At 49.5% G+C, this 25,426-nt stretch overlaps 3 protein-coding genes across 4 annotated transcripts in view; 2 read left to right on the top strand and 1 right to left on the bottom strand.

Annotated features, from left to right (window-relative positions):
* The first annotated feature begins 360 nt into the window (after positions 1–360).
* On the top strand, positions 361–9,210 carry DPH7 (diphthamide biosynthesis 7). Its single transcript, XM_051807981.1, has 9 exons — positions 361–543; positions 970–1,109; positions 1,578–1,665; positions 2,357–2,451; positions 3,978–4,144; positions 4,949–5,021; positions 5,788–5,853; positions 6,009–6,181; positions 7,302–9,210. Exons 1-9 carry the CDS (start codon positions 406–408, stop codon positions 7,907–7,909), a joined length of 1,548 nt encoding a protein of 515 aa, XP_051663941.1. The 5' UTR covers positions 361–405; the 3' UTR covers positions 7,910–9,210.
* A 979-nt stretch (positions 9,211–10,189) lies between these two features.
* Positions 10,190–11,051, bottom strand: MRPL41 (mitochondrial ribosomal protein L41). Its single transcript, XM_051808064.1, has one exon. The coding sequence runs from the start codon at positions 10,688–10,690 to the stop codon at positions 10,283–10,285; it is 408 nt and encodes a 135-aa protein (XP_051664024.1). The 5' UTR covers positions 10,691–11,051; the 3' UTR covers positions 10,190–10,282.
* A 160-nt stretch (positions 11,052–11,211) lies between these two features.
* Positions 11,212–25,426, top strand: part of PNPLA7 (patatin like phospholipase domain containing 7) — a 133,189-nt gene continuing 118,974 nt past the window's right edge. For both annotated transcript variants that reach the window (XM_051807885.1, XM_051807883.1), the window contains exons 1-9: positions 11,212–11,348; positions 12,267–12,301; positions 14,709–14,774; positions 15,436–15,523; positions 16,124–16,206; positions 18,832–18,920; positions 19,264–19,404; positions 20,696–20,855; positions 21,864–21,944. In XM_051807885.1, the coding sequence (XP_051663845.1) occupies positions 11,309–11,348; positions 12,267–12,301; positions 14,709–14,774; positions 15,436–15,523; positions 16,124–16,206; positions 18,832–18,920; positions 19,264–19,404; positions 20,696–20,855; positions 21,864–21,944 (783 nt within the window). In that variant the 5' untranslated portion in view covers positions 11,212–11,308. The remainder of the gene's footprint in view (positions 11,349–12,266; positions 12,302–14,708; positions 14,775–15,435; positions 15,524–16,123; positions 16,207–18,831; positions 18,921–19,263; positions 19,405–20,695; positions 20,856–21,863; positions 21,945–25,426) is intronic.

The raw sequence follows: 25,426 nt of genomic DNA, 5'->3' as shown, positions 1-25,426 counted from the left end.
CAACAGCTGCTGCGAGGGCACAGCGATGTGTCTGCTCTGCGGAGCGGGGAGCGCCGGGGGCTGGGGAAGGGCTCCGGGATGCAGGGGGAGGATGCCGAGGGAAGGCTGGCCATGGTTCTTTCTCGTGAGCAGCTGCCGGGTTGCGAACAGCGATCCCGCACCGGCGGGGGCTTGAGCTGCATCCCCTTCCCTGGGGAGGCGCGTTGGGAGGGAGCGGGGACAAAACCAGGGGGACCCCAGGGTGAGCCCATGGAGCCAGCCGGGCTGGGCGGTGGCAAAGGGCGGCTCTGAGGAGGAAGGGGCGGCTGCGAGGAGGAAGGGGCGGCTCTGCGGGGCAGCCCCGCCCCGGGCCCGCCCTGACCGGGAAGCAGACGGGCGGTGCCGCCCCGGAGGTGCCGGCCCGCCATGGCCGGGCCGTGCCGGACGCGCACGCTGCAGGTGGTGGACACGGAGTTCAGCGCGGACGCCGTGGAGTGGTGCCCGGTGGAGGGCTGGCACAGCATCCTGGCCTGCGGCACCTACCACCTGCGCCCGCCCGCAGAGGTGAGCCCGGCACCGCCCCGGGGAGAGCCCCATCCCCATCCCCGGCCCCGTCCGCCCGGCACCGCCCCGGGATGAGCCCCATCCCCATCCCCGCCCGGCACCGCCCCGGGATGAGCCCCATCCCCATCCCCGCCCGGCCCCGGGCAGAGCCCTCATCCCCAGCTGGCCCCGCTCCGGGGTGAGCTCCCCGGCCCCGGTCCCGGTCCCGATCCTGGTGCTGCGGGTCCCCGCGCCCGGTCAGTGCCTTGTCCCGCTGGGGTGGCTCGAGGTGGGGCTGAGCGGGCCCCTCCGGCCCCACAGGGCTGTGTGGCTTTTATCTCTCAAGGGATAAAGCGAGAGCCTCAGCCCAGCTCCTCCTCGCCTCTCCTCGCGGGAGAAGGGCAGGAACGGCTAATCCCGCCCTGTTCTTCCCGATGTTTGGCACAGAGCGATTCCCGAGGCAGCTCTAACGGGGCCTGTGACCGCACCGGGCGCCTCTACCTGTACCACTACAACGAGGAGCAGCCCTACATCCCACTGACCGAAATCCAGCGCATCGACACGGCCGCTGTCCTGGACATCAAATGGTAACGCTGGACGGGCCAGGGCTGGTGCCACCCTGGACATCCTGGCCCAGCCAGGCCTGGTGCACAGCAGGGGCTCCAAGGCAATCTCTCTTGGCTCTTAGCATGGCAGCAGCAGTAATATTTACCACCCAAATGGTCCCTGACTTGCTGGAGGGAAATACTTTCTCGTTTGTTCCAGTGAGCAAAGAGTGCCTCATTGCTGTGTTGCACCTTCTGCTCGTTTGTTGAGCAGCTGGTCAGTGATTTTGTACCTCATTTTTTAATATAATGGCATATAGTACATCTCCCCTACATCTAATCCCCTCCACACAGGCTTGTGGCAACGTGAGGAGCCTTAGATTTTCTTAACATGAGATCTTTTTGGTCACGTACCTTCTCCTTGTGCATCTTGGAATAAAAGTTACGACTTTGCTCTCCTCCTAAAATAGAAGAACTGTGGACATTCACCACTTTAATTTGGTCTTTTAGGTGCCACGTTCCCGTTGCAGAACATCCCATGGTTGGCATTGCAAACTCCACAGGCGCCGTGGAGTTTTGCCACCTGACTGGAAGTGAGGTGGGTGGCTGCAAGGCCTGCTGCTGCTGTAGCTGGTGTTAGCCCAGATTTGATACATTCCTATATTTACTAGCAGTGTGCAGGAAAGCTGGATGGTTTCCATGGCTTTCTCAGGCTGCTTGGCTTTTTAAACACCTGTTTTGTCTTCTGACGTTTGTCATAAATTCTATGAACTCGTTCATGGCACCAGAGAGTCAGGCTGGGCTCTACCCACCTGCACAGTGGGAGATGAGGGGCAGGAGGGGAGCAGAAACAAACCCTGGAACTGTCACTCGAGAACAAGGATGGATTAACTGGTAAACAGCAGAAGGTGCAAAGCTGTTAGAAGCCAGGAGGAATGTTGGAGTGGGGCTTCTTTTGTGGTGAGTAGGGAGTGATCAGAACCATTCCCAGAGAGCAAAGTCTGTAAGGGAATCCCACAGTCAGGTTGTCATTTCTCCTGCACTTCATCATTCCCTGAGAGGAAGCAGAGTTTAGAGGTGGTTTGGTAGGAGATGGGCAGCAGAAGGGTGGGATCCTGTGTGGGCATGTCTGCCCCTCAGCTGGTACTGGGTGATTATCTAGTTCTGTGGGACCCTCCTGCTTACCAGTCTCTGGAAAAGAGAGAATAAGCAGTGGGAATAAGCAGTACACCCGTTGTTACAGACCTGCTGTCTTCCCAGCCTTAACCCATTCCTTTTGTTTCCAGTAGAAGAACAGCTGCATGTTGGAGCCACGCTTCAGGGTGGATCTCGGCGCACAGCGACTGGCCTTGTCCTTGGACTGGTCCACGGGACGGGAGCAGTGGTGAGGAGGGGAGTGAAGGCTGGCTCAGTGTGTGGGGGACAACTTTCAGGAGAAGCTGAGGACTTGGATGAATGAGTCTTTAGTGGGTTTGACTTTCTCCATCCCAGTCTCCCTGGTCCTGCTCTGGAAGTTGCTGTTTCCCGAGCAAGGGTAACAAAGGAACACGGACATGTACTGTGGCCACTGTAACAAGAGCAGAGGCTAAAACAGCAACAAATGTGAGATTGTGCTCTGGGGAATGGCAGCAGGTGAGCCAGGGACGTGTCTTATGTTGCCTTTGCTAAAAGGAAAGACTGGAATGGGATGCAGATGGATCCACTGTTTTCAACTCTGCTTTTAGAACAGCTGAAATTTCAATGTGAAGTTCTGCTTAAGAGCTGCTACTAATAGCACACGTAGGAAGTTTAAACATGTGTGAGAAACAGGAGAGGACTGATTTGGAAGTGGCTCCTTCCTCCCAAACACTCATACATGAGATTTCAGAAACGGCATCACTGCAAGAAATACCCTGAATTAGCTGTACCTTGAGGGGAGGTAAATGTGTCCTGTGAGTGCAAACAGAGAGTGGTGCCTTTGGTGTGAGGCTGGAAACTGAGGGGATCAGGCAGGCATTGCTTAATGCTCTAGGGCAAATACTTAGTAGGTTTTGCTAATTAAAGCTGTTTCTGTGCATGTTGTTTAATGAATAAGTAGAATTCCCAGCTAGACTTTGTCCTTCCTTACATTCTTTTTTGTCTCTGTCCTTCTTGATAAATGATTATTGCAGTGATGAAAAGTGCCTTTAAAGCCTGTCACTTTTGTCACTTGAGAGACCAATACTTTCTCCTAGAAACCAATAATTTCTCTGCAGAAAGTGGTGACCCTGTATCTCTTAAGTGGAAATTTGGGAGATTCAGCGTGTAACTAACATTCCATGTAGAACTGGAAAGAAGCCCTGAGCCATCAGGGCAGTACCTGCAGTTGCAAGCAACTAAATAAAAGGGACTTAGTTCATGTCAGGAAATGTCAGAAAATCTGTGCACTGAGAATTGCAGAACTTTTGCCAGTGCTCCAAGGTCACTGTGTCCAGAAACTGCAACTGTACTGTGGCACAGGAAGAGAGCAGGAAAGGTCAGGATCAGCCAGTGCTTCGATAGCAGGGGAATAAAACATTTCTTTGTACTCCAGAAGAGGGGAGAGACTCTGAAAGGTCCTTGCCAGTCCAATTTGGAGGAAAAAAAAATCACTCTTCACGTGGAATTTGTTTACTGATGTAATCTCAAGCATGTGAGAAGTCCAGTTTTGCATCTCAGAGAAGGACAGAGCCGAGGGTGGTTCCTTCCCTCCCATGGGTGTGAGTGGTGGCTCCCCGTGAGATCAGGGAGTGGTGGTCACTGGGGCAGCTGATTTTAGGGTGGGATGGGCTGAAGCTGAAAAGAATCATATGACTGTGTCATTCCTGCCACTGTGCTGCCAGTTCCTGTCAGTGTTCAGCCGAATCAAACACGATTCAGTAATTCCTGATGTTTTCCCTGTATCCCCTGTAGTGGATGCCCTTTGAGAGTGATCAGCAGTGATTCAGAGGGGAAGCTGAACCTTTTCTCCATAGATGAATCTTCTCCTTCTGTGCATGTCCTGAGCCAGTGGGAAGCTCACAAATTTGAGGCCTGGATTGCTGCTTTTAATTACTGGGACACCGATATCGTGTATTCAGGTCTGTGTGGGCTGGGAATCTTCTTTGGGGGTGTTGGGCAGGGGGCATCTTGTTTAGGGATGTGTGTTCCTTGGGATTTTACTTTCCAGGGTCGGGTGTGCTTTCATCACACCTCTTGAAAGAGCTGGAGCCTCTGCTGGGGGTAAAAGGCTTCTTGATGGTGGGGAGTAGTTGGAGTTCAGTAGGAGAAGCTGTGCCCTGTAAACTGAACTTTGGGTGGCTCTTGGCAAAAGAGATTATATTCTTGGCAGTGTGCAAAAGAGACAGAGAGCTTTCTGAGTCTAGTCCTTTTGACTTCTAATTTTTTTTCTTAACAAAGTAAGGATATTGTTAATGCAAGTGTTTTCTGTGGTGATGGGTATTGTGAACCTCAGTGTGATGTTTGGTGTGTATGTTAAATTCTAAGAGACCCCAGGGCTGGAAAGCATCAGCTCTGTATCACTGAGTAGAAAGGGACCCACAAGGACCATCCAGCCCAACCCCTGGCCCTGCACAGACACCCCAACAATCCCACCCTGTGCCCCAGAGGATCATCCAAACCCTCCTGGAGCTCTGGCAGCCTTGGGGCTGTGCCCACTGCCCTGGGGAGCCTGGGCAGTGCCAACCACCCTCTGGGGGAAGAACCTTTCCTGAGATCCAACCTGAGCCTGCCCTGACACAGCTCCAGCCCTTCCCTGGGTGCTGTCACGGGGACCACAGGTTGGAGCTGCCCCTCATGAGGAAGCTGCAGACTGAATTCTTTGTCTCAGTGCTCTGTGCTGTCACTGGCTGGTGCTGGGGGTTACAGTGTTTTGTCCCTGGCAGGAGGGGATGACAGCCTGCTGAAGGGCTGGGACACCAGGTGCAGTCCAGAGGCTCCAGTGTTCACCAGCAGGAGGTAAGTGCCACTGTGCCCCTTCCCAAGCCAAATCCAGAGCTGTGCAGTGCCAGTGAGTCCTGGTTCTGCCTGCCTTGGGAAGTGCAGGCATCTATTAGTTTTTTCCATCAGGACAACTTCAGGTTGAAACTTTCTTCTCCATGTCCTTCAGCATAACTGCTGACTTCCACAGGTGAAGGTGGTGGTAGTTTCTTTCTAAGAGAAGCATCCTTTCTAAGAGAAGGATTTACTCTTATTTTGGGATTTTTTTTAATGTGTTAAATTTGGATATCTTATTATGGAATTTTTTTTAGGAAATACTTTGTTCTCCACTGTTCACTTATTTGAAGTGATCCCTTTTCTTTCTCTTTTTTCCATCTTTTAAAATATGATTAAAGCAATATAGACAACTCTCCAGTGAAATTCTATATGTAACCTTAAAATACACTGGGCACTGCTGCCATGGAAATATTAATGTTGAGAGTAAAGTCTCCTGGGAATGCAGTTGTTCTGCTGAAATTCTTAAGGGTTCTGAACAGCAATTTGTGGTGTAAATACTACTAGAAAATACTTGTGCTGAGAGACTGTGAGAGGGTAAGTTTTGCCCTGGGGAGGCTGTTGGACTGTGTAGATGGAACTCTGCTTGGGTTCACTGGACTGGAAGTTGAGCTCACCTTCCTGTCCTTTCTGAGACACCTTGATGCAGCAATCCTTAAAACTCAAGGGAGAATCCCTTCTCAAGCTGTGCATTGCTGTGTGTTCCCTCTGCTCTGTCCCTCTCCTGCAGACATTCCATGGGTGTGTGCAGCATTCAGTGCAGTCCCCACCGGGAGAACCTCCTGGCCACGGGCAGGTGAGTCCCTTCCAGCTGCTCTTCCCTGGTGTGACCAACCTCCTCTGTTCCCTGGACACGCTGCTGCCTCTCCAGGAATCCCATGGGATCTGTCCTAACCTTCTCCTGTGCTTGTTGCCCCAAATCCTCTGTGTTGCTGTTTGTGGTGTCTCCAGCTACGACGAGCACGTGCTGCTGTGGGACAGCAGGAACATGAAGCAGCCCCTGGCTGACACCCACGTGGAAGGAGGGGTGTGGAGGCTGAAGTGGCACCCCACACGTGATTTCGTGCTGCTGGCAGCCTGCATGCAGAGTGGATTCAAGATCCTGGACTGCCGTGGGAGCCTGGGTGAGTGTGCAGGGAGCAGAGACACTCCTGGGCTGCCCTGCTGCTCTCCTGTCCTGCCTCCAGGTTCATGGGGGAGCTCCAGCTCTGACTTTCTAGAAGCATCTAGGTGATATCCATAGACTTTTGTTCCAGTTTGAGGTAACTCCTCCAGCTTTCCCAGCTCTGTCCTCGCAGCTGGCCTGCTGGGTTGTGCAAAGGCCCTGTCACTGTTCATATGTAAATCCCTCATAATTCCTTTTCACGGGTTGGTTTTGGTGAGATGAGCTCAGTTGGTCAGAGCATGGTGCCAGTAACACCAAGGTTTGACCCCTGTGTGGGCCATTCACTTAAGAGTTGGACTTGATGGTCCTTGTGGGTCCCTTCAACTGAGAACATTCTGTGGTTCTGTGATTACCTGTTGACACAACCATTCCAGTTTGTGTTTGTTGTAAGGATTCACAGAGGCTCTTCTGAATGTCAGGTGGTGCTCTCCTGTCAGCAGGAGTCACTGCCCTGCTGGGGTATTGCCTCAGGGAGGAGGTGCTAAGCAGCCTGGTTAATCCAGAATAACCTGAATAAGCCCTTTGTGTGAATCGGGAGGTATTTCCCTGATGAAAAAGCTGTTTGCATTCACATTACAAATGCAGTTCTTACAGCCTTCTTGGGTTCCTTCAGACCTTGGGCAGCTTAGGAAATGAGGGTAACATTTCTCCTGTATAGGGAAGGCAGGAACTTGATGTCCAGTTACTGTCAGTTCAATGCTGATGGCTCATGGGAAGAACATCTGCAATGAATTAATAACCAGGACCTGGCTTGGAGATCTCCCAGGTGTGTTCCTGGCTCAGTGGAGACCATGGTGTGATCACTCCTGTCTGTCTTGAGCCTTTGAGGGTATTTTGGATAATGAGGCTGTTAAAGCTCATGCATGTTAAACCCTCTTCTGCCCAGGGAGAATCCAAGCCTTTGAGAGGTGGCTGAGTCAGTACCTCCTTCCTCCTGGAACGCTTCACCCTGTGGTGAAGAAGGCAATAATCAGAGAACTCTTCCCGTGGGACACAGCCCGTGCTGGGGTGGCTGCTGAGCAGCCCCAAACCACAACTGGATTTCTGCTCATTTCATGGGTTTATTTTCTTTTTTAAAGCGGAGAACACAGAGGAATGTGCCATCCTGTCATCCTATGTCCTGCACAATTCCCTGGCCTACGGGGCTGACTGGTCCAGGCTGTGTCCCAGGGATTCCTTGCCTGCAGCACAGGACCCTGCTGCCATGTGCCAGCTTTCAGAGGAGCTCCCGGGAGCAGAGGAAGGAGACGAGAGGCTGAATTTGCAGGTCCAAAACCTGAAGATAATTTATGAGTCTCCTACAGCTACTTTTGATGTGATCCTGGATGAGGAGAGCGAAGGCCCGGCCGTGCCATTCGGAGTGGGGGCAGCTCCCAGGCCGGGTGGGGAACCTGGCCTGGGCAGGGGCTCTGCCTTAAAGGGAAGTTTAGACCTGGCTGGAGGCCCAGAGCCTGGCTCAGCCAGTGGCCCTGAGCCTGGAGCCAGGAGCCCCAATGGGACAGGCCTGGACAGCAGTGGGGGCTCGGCCAGGTCCCCAGACAGCCCCAAGGAGACGAGCATCGTGGCCACTTGCTCCTTCTACGACAACATCCTCCATGTCTGGAGGTGGGAGATGAGCCTGGGGAGCACTCCTGACGTGCCAAGTCCTGGATCTCCATCCAGAAGAACAGCTGAAAGTTTGCACTGACCAGTCCCAAGGGAGAGGGGCAGGAAAACTGAACTGAGAGTGACAGCTGAACTTGTCACCCTGCCTAACTCCTGTTGGGCCTTCCCAGTTTTATTGCTGAGCTTGGGAGTCCTTCAAGGCCCACACTGATGGAATTCCCAGTGTTTTATTTTCAGCACAGGGGAAACCCTTTGCTTAGAGGCCTGTGGTCAAGCACAGACAGCTTTATTTAGTTTTCCCCTTAATGTCCTGGTTCCAGGTGGGACAGCCCTCCTCTCACAGGCTTTGTACCTCAGATTGGGATCCTTTCAAAGCTGGTTTGCATTTCACATTGATCTGTTAAGCCTGTTCTCCTCCTTCCATCACAAACCAGACTGTGCTGCTATGAGTAGACCCAGCATGTGATCAGAACGTTCCCGGAATGTCTTGGAAAAGCCCCTGAGCAGAGGCTGATGTGTAAACCAGTCCCTTGAGAAGAGCTCAGGCAGGCCAGGCACAGTGCAGTGTGCTTGGAGAGATTTTTAACAGCCATTCTGGTTCAGGAGGTGCAGATGGAAGTGTTGTAGTGAGCAGGGCCTTTCTTGTGAGGACCCTGCTGCATCATTTCCCATCACTCCTCCCCTGCTGGCAGTTTCCCTCATCCCTCCCTGGTTTAGATAAACCCTGTAGTGACCCTGCCCTCATTTAGTGCCACTCAACTGCCCCCCACAGCCTCTTGTATCCAGCTCATGTTTTCTGCTCTCCACATTTAGGTCCAAAGTCAAGATCTTTCAGTTTTTTAAAGGTGAACAGCTTTAAGATCAAAACCTCCACACAGTCTAAGTGGTGTTTCCTGACATCTTTTTAAGTTCAAAATACGTACAGAAACCAAAACCTGAACAGCATTGCCCAAACTACCTCCAGGAATGGCTGCAGGATTTCTCATGGTTGCTCCATTAGCTTTCTTTTTTCACTGTGAAGTATCAGCAAAACACCCTTTCTGGAGCATTTTATCTATCCCTAGAAACAAAAAACCAGCTTAAACTAGGTAAGTCTTAGCTTGGGTGGTTTGTCTTTGAATGTCCTAAAGGATGAGTTGTCTGGGGGAAAAGAAACACCAGCAACAGATCTCTGTGTAACAGTGCTGCATCCAAATGAGATCCAGATGAGAACTTGACTGCTCTGAGACCCCCTGCTCAGGGGTGAGTGTGTATTTTAGAAAAACACTGAGCACTGTTACATGAAGATTCATATTAGTACTGCAAACAAGAGCTTTTCTTAAAAAAAACCAAACCAAAACATGCTATTTTTGGATGTTTCTAAAATAAAGCCAATATAAGTGATTTATTTTTCTTGGTTGTTTTGAGGTTTAAAAATCAAAGGAACTTGGCTGAGGCTTGGAGGGCACTTGGTGAATGTTCTTTGGGAGTCAGAGCAGACAAGCCAGTTTCCTGGGAACATCGAGGGTGTGTCCTTGTAGCTCTGTTTTAAAGCTTGTAACGCTTTTTATTGCCCTGTGAGATGGAGAGGAAACAGCCTGAGGGCAGCAAAGCTGGAGTGCTGTCACTGAGGCCAGACTGGGGCACTGGTTTAGGCTTTAGGCCAGTCCTTGTTTTGCTCAGAAAAAAGAGGAGACTCCAGTTACAATCTGCCTTCACATGGGGTGTGGGGGCAGTGACGTGGTGAAGACCAAGCTGGAACTGGTGTGAAAGAGCACAGGATCTGCTGCTCCCCAGCTTTGCATTGCCCCATTCTCCAACCCCTCCACCTGCAAAGTGTCCTGGCTGGAAAGTCTCTGAAAGGAAGGGCTGAGGTGCTGCACCCGAAGCTGAAGGCAGAAAACCACCCCCTGTGTATAACTTACTCTGATGAGCTTCACAGGAAGTGAAAAATGCAGAGTTTAACTGGAGTTAAAGCTGTGCCTTCCCTTCCCCCACTGTGGGCGATCCCACACCCTGTGCCCCTGCACTGACTTGTGTGGGGATTTGGGGCTGCAGGACTCGGACCTGGGAGCCAGAGCAGCACCAACCCCTCCTGGCCCTCCCCAGCCCCGAAAATATGGGGGTTTGCAGACACCACCTTCGGGACTCAGACTGGATGCTCAGAGCACACACTGAACATGCCTCCCGTCTCCCAGAGTGAACGTTTTCATCCTTAATTTAACTCTTAAGAGTTTAATTAAACTTTGCAGTACTTTGTCTTTAGAAACCTCACAGGCCCCTCACCCCGAGAACCTCCCGGGAGGGCTGTGCTCTCCAGGCACAACTGTGTGGAATGAACGGCCAGTTTCCCCCAGGATTTAAATCACACATTGCAGAGGGACAAGGTGGAAGGATCTGCTTTAATGTCCGGTGCCAGAGCCAGTCCTGCGAGTGTCGGTCGTGCCTCGCCCCCGCCGAGGGCGCTGCTCGTTCCCTACCGCACGTAGTTCTTGGGGAAGAGCTGGAAGAGCTTCCCCTCCTGTGTGGGCTCGAAGCCGTACTTCTCCAGGTTGTCTGGGTCGAACGTGCCGTCCTTCACGTCCTTCTCGATGCGCGGAGCCACCAGCTCGTCGAAGAGCTGCTTGGCCGTGGCGGGCGGCTCGGAGCCCTCAGGGGCGCGGTACGACACGTAGGGCCGCAGCTTGAAGCCCGTCAGGTCGGGCACGATGAACTCGGGCACCATCTCCTTGATGAGGAGGAACTTCTTGTTGCTGGTGAGCACGCCCAGCTTCTTGGCGCCGCGGCCCTTGTTGAAGCTCCGCGGGCCGCGCTTGCTGGTGAACGGAGACAGGCGGTCGGCGCCGCGCACCAGCCCGCGGGCCAGCTGGGACAGGAGCCCCATGGCGGGCACCGGGCCGGGCCTGCGGGTATCGAGGGCTCAGCGAGGACGAAGCTGGTCACTGAGAACGAGGCCGCTCCCTGAGGGCACTCTCAGTGGCTCAGCGGAGCCAGAGCCGCTCCTTGAGGGTAGCGGGGGCTCAGCGAGGCCGGTCCCTCAGGGCACTCAGACTCTCCCGAGCCGGGCCGATACCTGAGGGCACCGAGGGCTCCCCGGGCCAGGCCACTCCCTGCAGGCACTCGAGCGGTCAGCGGAGGCGGTCCCTGAAGGCCCCGGGGGCTCGGCGGGGCCAGTCCCTCCTCTCTCCCCTCACGACCTCGAACGGCCCGTCCGCCCTCCCGCCTCCCCACCACGCAACACCGCCCGCTCCCATTGGCTGACAAACACCAGCCAATCCGCAGCGCCGATGCTCCCCCGCACTGTTCGGTCCAATCATCGGCGAGCGTCCCGCGGGGTGGGCGGGGCCTGGCGAGGCCGGGGCTTTCCCGCCAATCAGCGGCGGGGGCCGGGGCCGGGCCGGGGCGCCCCCTGGCGGCGGCGGGCGGGGAGTGCGCCCCGCGCCCTTCGGCCCCGGCCCGGGGAGCGGCGAGAGCCGGGAGCCGGTTCGGGAGCGGGAGCGGGATGGGGACTGCGGCTGGAGCAGGAGCTGGAGCAGCTGCAGGTGAGGGCGTGCCAGGGGGCCGGGCTCGGCGAGGAGCGGCGGCGGGAGCCGGGCCTTGCGGGCGGTGCGGCCCCGCGGTGCCCCCGCCGGGCGCCGGTGTCGCGGTGTGCCGGGGGAAGGGGGGGGTTGTTGTTTCTCTCTCGTGTTCTGAGGTGTGACTGGGCGAGACGGGACAGGGCAGGGGAGGGCGACCCGGGGCTGCCCAGGAGGGTAACCCGGGACTGACCCGCAGGATGACCCGGGGGTTGACCCGGGTTCGGCCGGGGAGTGACCAGGACGGTGACCCAGGACTGGCCAGGGGGTGACCAAGAGAGTAACCCGGGTCTGTCCGGAGCTGACCAGGAGGGTGACCCGGGGCTGATCAGGAGGATGACCAGGGTAACCCGGGGCTGTCCCGGGGGGTTACCCGGGACTGGCCAGGCGGTGACCATGAGAGTGACCCGGGTCCGGCCGGAGCTGACCAGGAGGGTGACCCGGGGCTGGCCCGTGAGTAACCAGGACAGTAACCCGGGCTGACCGGAGCTGACCAGGAGGGTTACCCGGGTTGACCCGGAGGGTGCCCCGGTGCTGCCCTGCCCGCAGCCCGGTCCTGCCCGGCCGCCCCGCACAGTGTCGGTGTGCCCCGGGCAGTCCCATCCCGGTGTTCCCTGTTCCTTGGAGCACGGGTGCCCGAGGTGGCTCTGACTGTGCCACCGGGCTGTGGGCACCCGGGATGCGTGAATACCTGTGGCTGTGGAGGAGTTTCTTTAGGAGACCCCTGCTGGGTTTTGTTGCTCAGGACAAAGGGATGATAAAGTTAAAAAGTTATTGTTCCCCTTGTGTTCTTGTATTGTTCAAGAACTTGGATCAGAGAGTGTGATCATCTCTTAACTCAGTCTTCTCTTTTTGGTTTTGCTTTTGCTCCTGCTGTGCCTCCAGACATGGTTGAAGAAGACAACAGCACCATCCTTGAGGTACTTTGCTTTGCTCTTGTTTTTTGGTGTATTTATTTCCCTGGGAGTGTTTCCAGCAGCTGAAAGGTGCTGTACCTAATTTGATAACATTGGGGCAATGCCTTTAGGTGCTTTTACTTTGAAGGAACCTTTCCTTCCAAGAGTTTTATCCTTTCAAACTTTTCAGGATTGGTCCCATTTATCCGTGTGTTTATTATTTTAAATTTTTTTTTATTTGCTACAAACCATTCATAGTCTGCTTTTTATTTTAAACTGTTTGCACAATGCTATGGTTTAAATACCTTTTGTTTTGTATGGGTTTAGCCTAAAGAAGGGAGAATTGCAGAATTCTGGCAGCCTACTCTCCTTGCATTTGTTCTTAACCATAAATTGGAAACTCGTGGTCCAACGAGGCATGTGGTGCTTTTCACAGTCGTGAAAAACAAAATAGTTCTTCTATTCTATTCTATTTTGGTTCTCAGAACTAAAAAACACACACAACCTACTCCTGGGCACTTCAAAATGTTTTGTGAAACTCCAGTCTCTGTAGTCAAAACAAGGCATGTGACTCTGGGTGCTTCAGAGCAAGCAGGAAGTCTGATGTTTTGGGCAGTCCCAATTTTAAGGCCTTGCTTTCAGTGCTGATAAGCTTCTCCCACCCCTCCCAGGACAGGGAATGTCTCAGTGTTTGCCTTGGACTGCAAGGAGATGTTGCTGGACTCTCAGCAGAGCTGAGTGTTTGTGCCTGGACTCTGGATGGGTGTGAGCATTAGCTATGAGGCTGCATGTTGGTGCTGAGTGCTGTTAAGTCTCTGTTTCTTAAGGAAACTCCAACACCAAGAAGCAGAGAAAAGCTCTTTGTGCTAATCCATCCTTTAAGCAGGTCTTTGCTCCATTTTCTGATGGAATGAGGGATTTTTCAGGGTTATCCCACAGGTGTTTTGGGTCTGAGAATTGTTTGGGGCTGTGTGAGGCACCTTTGAAGTCCTTGGATTTGGGTGCTGGCCACAGCCCTCCTCAGAGAGGAGCTGCCATGACCTCACACCTGCCCCAGGTGCTGTCATGGCCCAGGAATTGCTGACATGTCCCAGTTGTCTCAACAGCTCCCCTTGTCTGCTTTGCTTCCTCTGCTTTTCCAGAAGGATTGGCTGGAAAAGATCCACCCCCCGGGTCTGGGTGGGGAGTATCATGTTTTCACTGGTAAAAACCTTGCAAGAACCTCTCAGTGTTTCTTGGAGCTCTGAATTTCTTCTTTCCCTCGCTGAGGCCTGAGGGTTCGCTCTGGGCCCGGCGGGGTTTTGTTCTTCTGCTCGTGGGTTTGTTTCTCCTCCTCCTGGAGCAGCACTGTGAGTGTCAGTTGGCAATTACTATTTTTGATGTTATTTGAGATCCCACAGGCCTGGAGAGCAGCAGAGCTGTCCATGTCCCTGACACTGTCAAGGGGAAATACATTAAGTGACCACAGTAGATTTACACCAAGAACTCTCTGTGTCACCAGGTGTTGTATCTGTTGCCACCACGTTTTCAGCTTTTGATTTTTTCAAATTTTTCTGACTTTCTGCTACAATCCCATGAATAATAGTCTGATAAGAATAGTGATAGAGTTTGACTCATGTTGGGAAGATAAATTGTCCATGTGCTGTGTTAAAGCAACCTGAGAAGCCAAAGTGAGCACAGTGAGAGGTGACTGGTCAGGCAGGAGTTTCATTTGTGCTGTAGAACTGGAATTAATTTTATGAGAGAGACCAGTTTGATGACTCTGTGTGCCCTTCATTTTTGTCTTGGTGGCAAAGCTAAATTCAGATGTCATCCAGGTCTGGAACCAGGGGCAGGAATTGTTACCAGAACTGTGTGAAGTGCTTAATTCAAGGACTTGGCAGGTTCAAGAGTTGCAGGGGGACATCTCCTTCTGCTGGGTTTGTTTACCACTTGTTTGTTGTATTTTTTTGCCTTTCCCCCCCTTCTCCTAAGTTTAAATTGACGTTTGTGAGGTTCTTTTAACTGCCAGGTTTTATTCCTGAGAAGCAGTGGTGGGCACAGGTCCCAGGACAGCCCACCTGAGGTCAGGGCTTTTGCATCATTTGCTTCTTATGATGACTTTAACCTGCTGATTTATGACTTATTTTCTCAGTCTCATGAAGTCTTTTACATTCCATTCTCATCCTTGTTGCTCTGAAGAACTTAAAACCACCAAAAAAAGTTATTGCCTGGTTTAGGGCTGTTTAGAATGTGTTGAACTGACACCAACTCAAAACTCCCCTAATAACCCCTCTCCACTGAATGTTTGTGTTTGCAAAATCAAAGAAAGATGCTGAAAAACACAATCCAGTTGTGTTTTAAGGTATGTGACAGACCAGGCACTGAGATGGTTTTATGGAGGCTCTTTGCCAGTTGTGGGAAACTAATTTCACCTTCCTTTTGGTGCCAGGATGTGATCCCAGGAGATGCAACCCCCATGCTGCAGTTTGTGGAGGACAGGATACACACCACTATGGTAAAGTATGGCTGGAGGTTGGCTGTGCATCCAGAGTGTGCAGCTTCTCCTGAACTGCCAGGAATTGTCAAAGGCTGAGTGTTTGTTTCTTTGCTGTCGCTGGGCACGAGGCAGGAGTTAATTCCTGTTATTTAGAATCACAGAATGGTTTGGGAAGGACCTCAAAGCTCATCCAGTCCCACCCCCTGCCATGGGCAGGGACACCTTCCACTAGACCAGGGTGCTCCCAGCCCCAAATCCAACCTGGCCTTGGACACTTCCAGTGATGGGGCAGCTACAGCTTCTCTGGGAATTCTGTCCCAACCCCTCACCACCTTCACAGGGAAGAATTTCTTCCCAATATCCCACCTAACCTTGCCCTCCTTCAGCTTAAGGCCATTCCCCCTTGTCCTGTCACTCCAGGTCCTTGTTCATCTCCTGTACATTGAGTTGATCAGCTCACGGATCTTTGGGAAGAAAAATGTGGAATATTTTGCATGTGAGCCACTGATAGAGCTTAAATTTCTTGCATATGTGGTTTGAATTAAAAATCAAGTATTTATGAACGTGCTTGACTTTTAGATATCCTACTGAGCTCAGTGTGCCTCAGCCCTCCAAAAAGTACACAGTAATTTATAAAGCTGAAAATATTAACTTCTTTCCCCCTAAACTTCCCTCCCAGCTGACTGGAATTGCAATTGGAGCTGCAGTGGCACTGCTGTTTATTGCAGTTGTTGTGTTTGTTGTGTACAGAAGACTGAGACAATCCAGTAAGTATTTGATAACTAAGTAAGTTTTAAAAACAGTTTTCCCGGCTATCTTGAGTATTTTTGTAATAATCTGTGGTAGTTGTTTGCTGTGAAGGGGTGGCTCTTGCAGGAAAACAGCATTAAAAGGATGAAGAACTTTTGTTGATTCACTTACCCAGGTCTGAACCCAGAATCCAAAACTGTCACGTTCAGGGTGCTGGAGGTTTTTATTTCTCCAGTGTGTGATTGGGATCAGCCTTATTGTCAGCTGTAAATTATGCAAATGATGTCAGCCCTGCTGTGATTTCACTGTTACAGTAATGAGAAATGATTGAATTGGAGGTTTCCTTTGTGAGATTAAAGTTGCCTAACCCTTGTATCTGTTGAGAGAGCCCTTTATCTCCTCTGGTGCTGAGGTAGAACCCCAGAGCAACTCTACCTTGGTCTGGCTTGGCTGCTCAGAGCTGGGTACTGAGGTGTCCTGGGTTGGTTTGAACTCCCAGTGCTGACCCTGAGAGGTGCCAGCTGAGCAGACAGGAGCCAGGGCAGCAGGATTGCCAAGCTGTGCTCAGGTGTTGTCCCTCAGCAGGTGGTTTCTGACGTGATGCTTCTCTGTTCCAGAACAGCTTCAGCCCCACGTGCCCCAGTACAGGTTTCGCAAGAGGGACAAAGTGATGTTCTATGGGAGGAAGATCATGAGGAAGGTGAGAGCATCTGGCACAGGGGGAGGGAAGGGAGGTCAAAATTCACTCTGGGAGTTGTAGACTCTGTAATACTTTAGACCTTCAACCTGTAAAATTTCACTGGGATTTTGTGGATGTTTCAGAACCCCTGGAATGCTTCCTGAATTGCTGGTGGAGCAGCAGGAGCTTCTCCTTCTGGCCGAACTTTAGCTCTTTCAAGAATATTTGCAGCCAGTGAGGGTAGTAATAAATCACTGAATATCTTAACTCCTGTATGGAGCTGATTGTTTAAATATCATGGAATCACAGAGTAGTTTGGGTTGGAATGGACCTTAAAGCTCATCTCACTCCACCCCTTGCCATGGGCAGGGACACCTTCCACTAGCCCAGGTTGCTCCAAGCCCCATCCAACCTGGCCTTGGACACTTCCAGGGATGGGGCAGCCACAGCTTCTCTGGGCAACCTGTGCCAGGGCCTCCCCACCCTCACAGAGAAGGATTTCTTCTCAGTATCCAATCTAAATCCACTGTTTTTCAGTTTAAAGCCATTCCCCCTTGTTTTATCAATATGATATATATCTATAACAGATATATCTATATAATATATGTATCTCACATATAGATATGAGATATAGATAGATAGATAGATATGTGATGCTACTGATAATCCCTGACTTTGGAAAGCTACTTTTTCCTCAGGTGGTGCTTTTCAGAGCCCCAAATGTTTGTTGCTTATTTATAATCCTCTGTTTAGTGAAGGATGGTGGGTGCAAATGGCTGGAGAAAAACCAAGGCTGTTTAATTCTGACTGTGGTATGATCTCCCTGCCCTCTGTCCTGGAGAGTCAGAAGTCTTGGGAAGCTGCAAGGCCAGGCTGGGACTGGTCCCTTTTGTGGGGGGCCAGAGGCAGAGTGTGGCTGGGGGGGGTCCTGGCTGTGCCCTGTGCCATGACCTGCTGAGTCCAGGAGAGCACTGCCAGTGCCAGGGCACTGGAAACCTGCATCTCTAGAAAAATAAGGTACAGGAAAGGAACCTTGGGTTGCCAGTCACTGGGTGTTGAGGAACATTTCCTCCTGTGAGCTACCATGGCCTTCTGCCTGATTCACTTTGTTGAGGTGAATTCAAATACCTGGACATAATTAGACACTGTGCTGGGTTTAATATTCAGCTCTGGAGCTCTGTCTCATTGTGGAGGAGGTGGTTACTCCCTGAACCTTGCATTGCAGGTCAGCTTTTATGTAGAACTTGGCCAAAAAAGCCCTCAGTGGAGGGAAATTGTGCGTGTGCAACTTCATAATTTTAATTTTCCTCATAATTTTAATGTGCAACTTCACAATTTTAGTATTCTTTAACACAGCTGTTTATATGTAACTCACGTAAGTAAAGAATGCTTAGAATTCCACATGGGAAATTCATTTCAGGTATTTTTGGCTTTGGGATTTTAGACTTTGCTTTTTACTTTTATTCCTGAATAAGGCAGAGGCTATTACACACTGACTGCTGTGGATTGTAATTTGGGGAATTTCGATAACATACCAAGGTTTTACTTAAAAAAAATCCCCTCCAAACTAATTAAAGATTTATTTTGTGACAGAGATGTTTTACAGAGATTCAACTCTTTGAGAAACAAATGAAGAACTAGGAATGTTTTGGAAGTAACTAATGAGGGGTTTTCTTGGTGTAGCAGTTGATGTGTTTCTCCAGAGGGTGGCACTTGGGAACCAGGAAAAGTAGGAAAAAGCCTTGGTTTGTCACCAGCTCAGACGTGAATGTGGCCCTGGTTTGTCAGCACACAGACTGCCAGGTGGAATCATGGAATATCCTCTGTTGGAAGGGACCCACAAGGACCATCCAGTCCAACCCCTGGCCCTGCAAAGACACCCCAACAATCCCACCCTGTCCCTCAGAGCGTTGTCCAAACCCTCCTGGAGCTCTGGCAGCCTTGGGGCTGTGCCCACTGCCCTGGGGAGCCTGGTCAGTGCCCAACCAGCCTCTGGGGGAAGAACCTTTTCCTGAGGTCCAACCTGACCCTGCCCTGACACAGCTCCAGCCATTCCCTGGGTCCTGTCGCTGGTCACAGGGAGGAGACCTCAGTGCCTTCCTCCTCTTCCTCATGTTGAGTGTTCCTGAGTGAGAACCACAGCTGAAGGTTTTTTCCCCCCTACCATCCATTACCACTGTAGCAGTTGCTTAGTAAAATCAAAATATAGTTTGCTTGCTTCATAGAAAGGAAGTGATCCTGAAGCAGATGTTGTTCCAGTCCTCTGAGGTCTTCCAGGAGCGTTTCACGCTGTTCGTGTTCCGATGGCCTCAGGGGAGGCTCAGGTTGGATCTCAGGAAAAGGTTCCTCCCCCAGAGCACTGACCAGGCTCCCCAGGGCAGTGGGCACAGCCCCAAGGCTGCCAGAGCTCCAGGAGAGTTTGGATGATCCTCTGGGGCACAGGGGGTGACCCTTGGGGATGATCCTGTGCAGGGCCAGGAGTTGGACTCGATGGTCCTTGTGGGTCCCTCCCAACTGAGCACATTCTGTGGTTCTGAATGGCTGGGGGATGGCTTGGAACCTTTGCAGAGCTGGAACTACTGGGTTGGTTTTTCTGGTTCGTGTTGGGTTTTAGTAACTGTTTTTGTTTTCCTTCTTTGCTCCCAGGTTACAACTCTTCCCAACTCCCTGGTTGGGAACACGGTGCCTCGCCAGAGGATGCGCAAACGGGCAAAAGTTTTATCTCTGGCTAAAAGGTACTTGGGCTTTTGGGAAGGGGAGAATTTGTGCCATGGAGGATGGGTTTGGAGTTTTTATTTGTGGTCCAGTCTTTAGCAGAGCACTTTTCCATAGCTCCTGGCTTTTCCCAGTCCTTTCAGCTGAGGATCAGCTGGGCAGTTTGCTGAACTGGGGTGGTTTGTGCAGCGCTGTCTGGTTTGGTTGAAGAAAGGCAGGAGGGTGGAAGGTTTAGCTGATTGATGATGTGTAACTTGGGATGGTGAATGTTTATCATTCACTATATACTTACTCAGTACTTACTATGTAATTAAGACAAATGAGGGGATGTCCTGGCTCCCTGACTCATGTTTTCCTTTGCAGGATTCTACGTATTAAGAAGGAATGTCCAACTCTGCAGAGGAAGGAGCCTCCTCCCTCTTTGCTAGAGGCAGATCTGACTGAATTTGATGTGAAGAATTCCCATTTGCCATCAGAAGTCCTGTACATGCTTAAAAATGTCAGGTAATGTTAAATGGGAAGATAAGTTTGGATGTTCAAGTGATGTGAATATCTGGCAGGTTGTATCAAGTCTCAGACTTCATGGCTGCAGGGTCAGAATCTTGAAGGAGTTGACTGAAATTCATCTGAGCATGAGGACAGAATAAAGGACTTTGAATTTTCTAGAAATGTTAAGAAAATAATGGAGTTTGATTTAAAAATAAAAAATGAGGGGGGGGGAAAGGATGTAGATTAGTGGCCTGAATTTGGGGATAGTGATAATGGAGTTGCTCTAACATGAACAAATGTAGTGCATTTTAAAACTTCTCTTTAGGCTCTATCTGACAATTTTTTGGTACAGAAAAGCATCGTAATTGGTAAATGTTAATTGGATACCATATTGACAGCTCTCTAAGCTGCAGAATCTTTCACTTCTCTGACTGAAAAGGTTGCAAATCAAATCAAAGTCAGGTTAATCCCCAGGGCTCTTGGGCAGATTAAGAAGAAGGGTTGGTCTTTGTGCCCCTTCAGCAAGAGGTTAAATTTGCTGACACAGCCAAGAGTTTCAGATCTTCCCATCTGTAATTTTGGTTTTGTTTTTGGATGTTCATTTTTTCTCCCAGATATGATATAATTAATTCCTGAAGGTCATACATTCTTGGATAAAAATGCTATTTAAGTCATCTGGTGGAATTATGATCTCCTGTGACTAATTGATGTTGCAGTAGAATTTAATGGATTAATCCTGATAAATGTGAGCTGATGGAGCTCTGTAACAGAGTGATCAGGTTTAAGACCTGTATTTCTGTCTGCCTGGTAGTCACTGGCTATTTTCAGTACTGGAGGAGTCCAGGTGCACGTTACCTGCAGGAGATGGAATATTCCAAATTTAAAGTGTGTGCAGATGACAGGAATTTTCCCCTATATTTTCAATATTTCTCCTGTGTCCTGGTCCCATGGACAGGGCAGCTGCACTAAAAGGGAGAGTTCCATGGAGTAACTTTTCTCCTGCAGTGTGTGAATCCTGCAGGGTTTTAAATTCCTTCTCCTTCGGAAGCCGTGCTGGTGTTTGCTGGAAGAAGGCTGGCTGCACTTCCTGCTGAGCCTGCTTGGAGTTCTTCTCCAAAGGAACCCCAGTATTCACAGTCTCAGTGTTTCACAGTGCTCTTGCACCTCTGTTCTGGGGAGCTCTGCTCCTTCTGCCCCACAGCAGCCCCTCGGGGCTTCCTCCGTTATTCGTGCTTTGCTAATTTAGGAAGGATTTTCCAAGGGCACTGGTGATTTTGGGTTTCCCTCTGCATTTTCTTTGCTGCAGGGTCCTTGGGCACTTTGAGAAGCCTCTGTTCCTGGAGCTGTGCAAGCACATGTTCTTCGTGCAGCTGCACGAGGGCGAGTACATCTTCCGTCCCGGGCAGCTGGACAACAGCATCTACGTCGTGCAGGACGGGAAGCTGGAAGTTTGCATCCAGGAAAGTGTAAGAACCAACTGATCTGCAGTTTTTAAGATACATTTGTTGGCATAGCATACAGCCTGGCATGAATCATTAAGCATTGATTAGACTTAGGCCTGTGAGTCATAGGGATTTAGAAGGGATTACTCCCAACTCTTCGGGACCGTGGTGTTCATAAAGATCGAGGTTTGTAGCTCTGGTCCCTCGTGTCTCAGGTGAGAGAGAAGGACACAGTGCTGATGGGGCACCTTGAAATATCCTCACACATAGTTATTGAGGGAGGACAGGGTGCAAGGTGGACTTGGAAACATTCCCTTTTGGGGTGGTCATTATAGAAAGTAGGTGGGCACAGAGAGCAGGAGAGACCTTGCTCACTTCAGAATATTCTAATGGGAGTTACTGGGGTTTACCTGGGAGGTGGAAGAGTCAGATTCACTTTTGGGTAGAGAGGGAAAAGAAATGATGGTTTGTTTCATGGGTGAGTCTTAAAATGTTGAGTGCCAGCCCTTGTGATCCTTTCTACCAAGTTTGATTTTTAGTATTTTTCTTCTTCCTGACTGAACATTGAGTTTATCTTTAGGTTGTGAACAGGTTTCTGGCTGAAAATGCAGGGGACTCATGTTTGGAAATTATACCAAATGTGATGATTTCTGTATAATTTTACATTTTTCTGTTCCTGACATGAAACCCCTCGATAAAGGAGGCTGATTCTGCCTCAGAGTGAAGGGAGCTTTGTTTTGTTGGTGGTTACAAAGCAAAGACAAGCAGGTCCAACTCCCCCCAGACAAAGCTGGCTTTTAGTTGCTTTTAATTTATCACTTTTAGAATGGTGGTTTGAAGCCCTGTGGTTGGAATGAGCACATTTCCATCAGAGCAGAGACAAAAGAAGCATCCAAGTCCCAATGGGGAACCTGGAATGGGAGCTGCTCAGAGTGTGTGGGAGGATTGGGAGCAAGTTAAGCTTTCTGAAACACTCCAAATTTACCAAAATGCAGCTGTGAGCCTGCAGTGATGGTGTGTCTGTGCCTGCAGGATGGAACAGAGGTGGTGGTGAAGGAGGTGCTGGCAGGAGACAGTGTCCACAGCCTTCTCAGCATCCTCGACGTCATCACGGTGAGTCCTGGGAGCTGCAGGGTTCCTGCAGTGCTGCTGGGTGCCAGAGCCTGGCAGGGGCAGCAGGAGTTGAATATTCCTGGGAAGGACTCAGGATGCAAAGTGGTTTTTTGATTAACTCTTCTCCTCCTCCCAGGCCTTCCCAGGTGTAGAGTGAGCTCTGGGGGGTGTAAGGTGGTTGTGAGTCGTGTGCTTGGCAGTGTAACTCTGGCTGTTCCTGATCAGCAGCAGGATTTGGATTATTCCTTTGTGTCTGGAAGTCTGAGACAGGGTTTGATTTGCTCGAGGGCACAACTCAAGTCAGGAGCAGGAGCAGGTTGGGGCCCAGAATTCCAGGCTTTTACACTGTTTCACAGAATCCCAGAATATGCTGAGTTGGAAGGGACTCCCAAGGACCACTGAGTGCAACCCTTAGCCCTGCAGACCAGCCCCAAGAGTCACACCATGTGCCTGAGAGTTTGATTTGTTGCTTACTGAATTTATTTTTATTTAATCTAAAGAAAATAAACCTGACAGCTGCTATTACTGTGATTATACCGTGAAAGCAGTTGATGGATTGATTTATTTTCCAACATTGGTGGTACTGGTGACCAGCTGAGGGTTGTGCTCCTTGGCAGGGGACACGATGAGCTGAATGCTTGGGGGTCATATTTGATGTACAGATTGGTGGGGTTTGTTTCAGTTGGAATTACACTGATGGTTTTGCTGAAATCATCCCAGCACAGCTATTTGGGAATACCTGAATGGAAGGTGTTGAATTCATCATCTTTGATGATACTCAAGCACTGAATGTGCTTTCTTGAAGGATTTTAGTAGTTGAGAGGATGAAGATAATCAAATCTGTATTCATGTTTGACCTTGTATCATGTTTCTGTTGTGCTTGGCTGTCTCTGTTCATCAAAAGGTACCATTAAGTAGTTTAAGGATTCTCTAAAGTGTTCTTTGCCATTTTAAATGCAAACATGCATCTGTATATCTGTATTTATAGTTCCCATAAAACCTATTGACAGGGATACTTTTTTTAAGCTTGGTCACGCTTTTTTTCTGTAGAAAGTAATGGCATATGAATAATTTGGACTGTACAAGTCTAGTTCTTGCTGTCAAATTCATATTAATATATTTGTAAATTCGTATTAGTACCTTTCTCCTTGTTACTTCCACCACTAAATTTTCTGAAGAGCAGAACCATCATATAGGAACATTAATACTAGTCATGTTCTTGCTTTATAAAGGAATATAGGAAAAGAAATCCTTCTTGTATAACAGTGTCTTGTGGCTTTGGTTTTTTTTAAGAGTGTTGCCATTCATTTTGTGTTGTGTTAGGATCTTTTTTGGTTTTTAATTCTCATTCTATGATTCTTTTCCTCTTTCTCATTAGTTATACCACTGGTAAATAAAAAAATAAAAATGATTGAAAGTGTCTTGAACAGAGTTAGCAGCGTGGAGAAGAACATGGAATGAAAAAACCTTGCAGTTTTTTTTTTTGCTAAACTCGTTCTCATTTATTTTTACAACTCTTTTGTTCCTCATTTCCCAGCTTTGTGGGAAATGTAACTGCCTGGTTTATTTCTGTTTCTCCTCTTCCTTATGTCCCTTGCTGGCTTTGGCTATGGGAGAAGCATGAAAATGTGCAAGGAGTGAGGAAGTTGATCAAAGTAGAGGAGACTCTTCAGTGTCATTCCAAATCAGTGAGTTTGAACTTCCTGCAGATACCATAACCTTAATTGTCACCCAGCACAAGGCTCTGAGATGAAGAAAGGGTGTGTTCAGAGAGGATTTCAGTTGCCTTATCTAAATTTGGGATTCTTTCAGCTGATTTTGTAGCACATGATGTCAGGCTGGTCCCTCCCTTAGCTGAGAGCTTTGTGAGAAAGTTGAGGTTGCTGCAAGAGCTCTTGTTGTTGGATCTAAAAGAAAGGTCACACAAGAGGCACTTTTCTAGTTTAATCTTTCAGTTTTTAAATTGGAAAGTCCCTTTAGATCTACTAAATACAAAGGTACCAGCTGTGACATGAGACTTCACTTATTCTGAGAACAGATCGATGCTGATTTCTCTAAACTTGAAGGAGAAGCTGGAAGCTTCTGAATCCAAGTAGGTACAGGCCCTTTCCTGGTATTCTGGAACAATTCTGAGGTGTAGTTAATCTGACTCTGAATTGATGCTGCCCCAAATATTCAAGAAGTCTCTGAGCTGAGCATTGTTGGTGTCCACGAAGTGTTTTCAGCAGCTGTTGCTGAGAGCTCGTGTGTGCAGCCAGAGCTTTTCCCTGGACAGTGGATGTTCATCCAGAGTTAAATGGGACCAGCAGAGATGGCTTGTGATGCTGATTTCTGGAGCTTTGGGGTTGACTCTTCTTTTGTCCTCCTTGTGGAGTGGGTATTAGGAAAACTGGGAGCAGGAATGAAAAAGAAGAGGCTGTGAGGAATATTGATCAACTGGCAGTGACTGAGGGGGGGAAATGAAAGTCAGGATTAAAAGAAGCTGAAAAAAACACTTGGATAAAGGTGAGCCTGCAGGGCTCAGGTCTGTTTAAGTGGCACTGGGCAAGATGGATGAGGTTATAAAGAAGAGATTGATTGCTGCAAGAGCTTTGGGTGCAGCAGTGTCACGCAGTGAGGAGGGTGTCAGGTAGGAGGGGAGGAAGACAAATCCCAGGCAATGGAAAGAGGGAGAATATGCCAGATTTTTGGGTACAAAAAGGAGTTACCACTGCAGGTCGCAGAATGCAAAGCACCTGTATCTCTTGTGGCATATTTCTTAACCAAATTCATTTGGATTTGGCCATTAGCTGTCATTTGGATTTGGCTGCTGCTTGTAGGTGACATCTTACAGTTCTTGGAACAAGTAAATAGTTACCTGCCCTGAGAACAAAAAGTTCTTTTCAAAAAACCCTGTTTCACTCCTGATTATAACTTAACTGTTCCTGTCATCTGAGTGTGGGATTGCAAAACAGTATAATTTAAACCTGGTATTCTCCCTGTGCTGCTGATTATTTTGTTTCTGAGAGAACTGACAATTACAGAACATTTCCTCCTCGAGCTCCTCTCACAGCTTTTAGCATGTTCCAAACCCATTAGTTGTGGTGTTGGCCCTTTCAGAACAGAGCTGCTCTCATGCAGGGATATCAAAAAGGCAAAATTATATGCTGAAAACCTGGAGGATTGGGCTGTTCTTTGGAGGAAAAGGCTGCTGCATCATTATCCATTATTATCCTAAAACTGGTTTTCTGACACTCTCAGGGCTGGCCTCTCCTCTCACAGGCACAAGAAAAAACCCAAACACTTTACTGGGCAGACTGGAGACCACATGACTGTATAAACAGGGCTTATTTGGCTCTTGGGAATAACTGTTATGGAGGACTATTAAACCTGGTGTTTATCCTTGTCCAGCAATTAAAGATTTACTAGATTTCCTTACTTTTCACTATATATTTGATGTAGAGATTGGTAGGAAATACAATTGATGGCAAATTCAGTGATCC

Source organism: Manacus candei, unplaced genomic scaffold (genome assembly GCF_025592945.1).
Source record: "Manacus candei isolate 608988 ecotype Guabito, Panama unplaced genomic scaffold, ASM2559294v1 h1tg000071l, whole genome shotgun sequence".
In the NCBI taxonomy this organism is placed as follows: domain Eukaryota; kingdom Metazoa; phylum Chordata; class Aves; order Passeriformes; family Pipridae; genus Manacus; species Manacus candei.
Note: the sequence above shows the minus strand (reverse complement) of the source record. Positions and strands in the feature narration are given on the sequence as shown.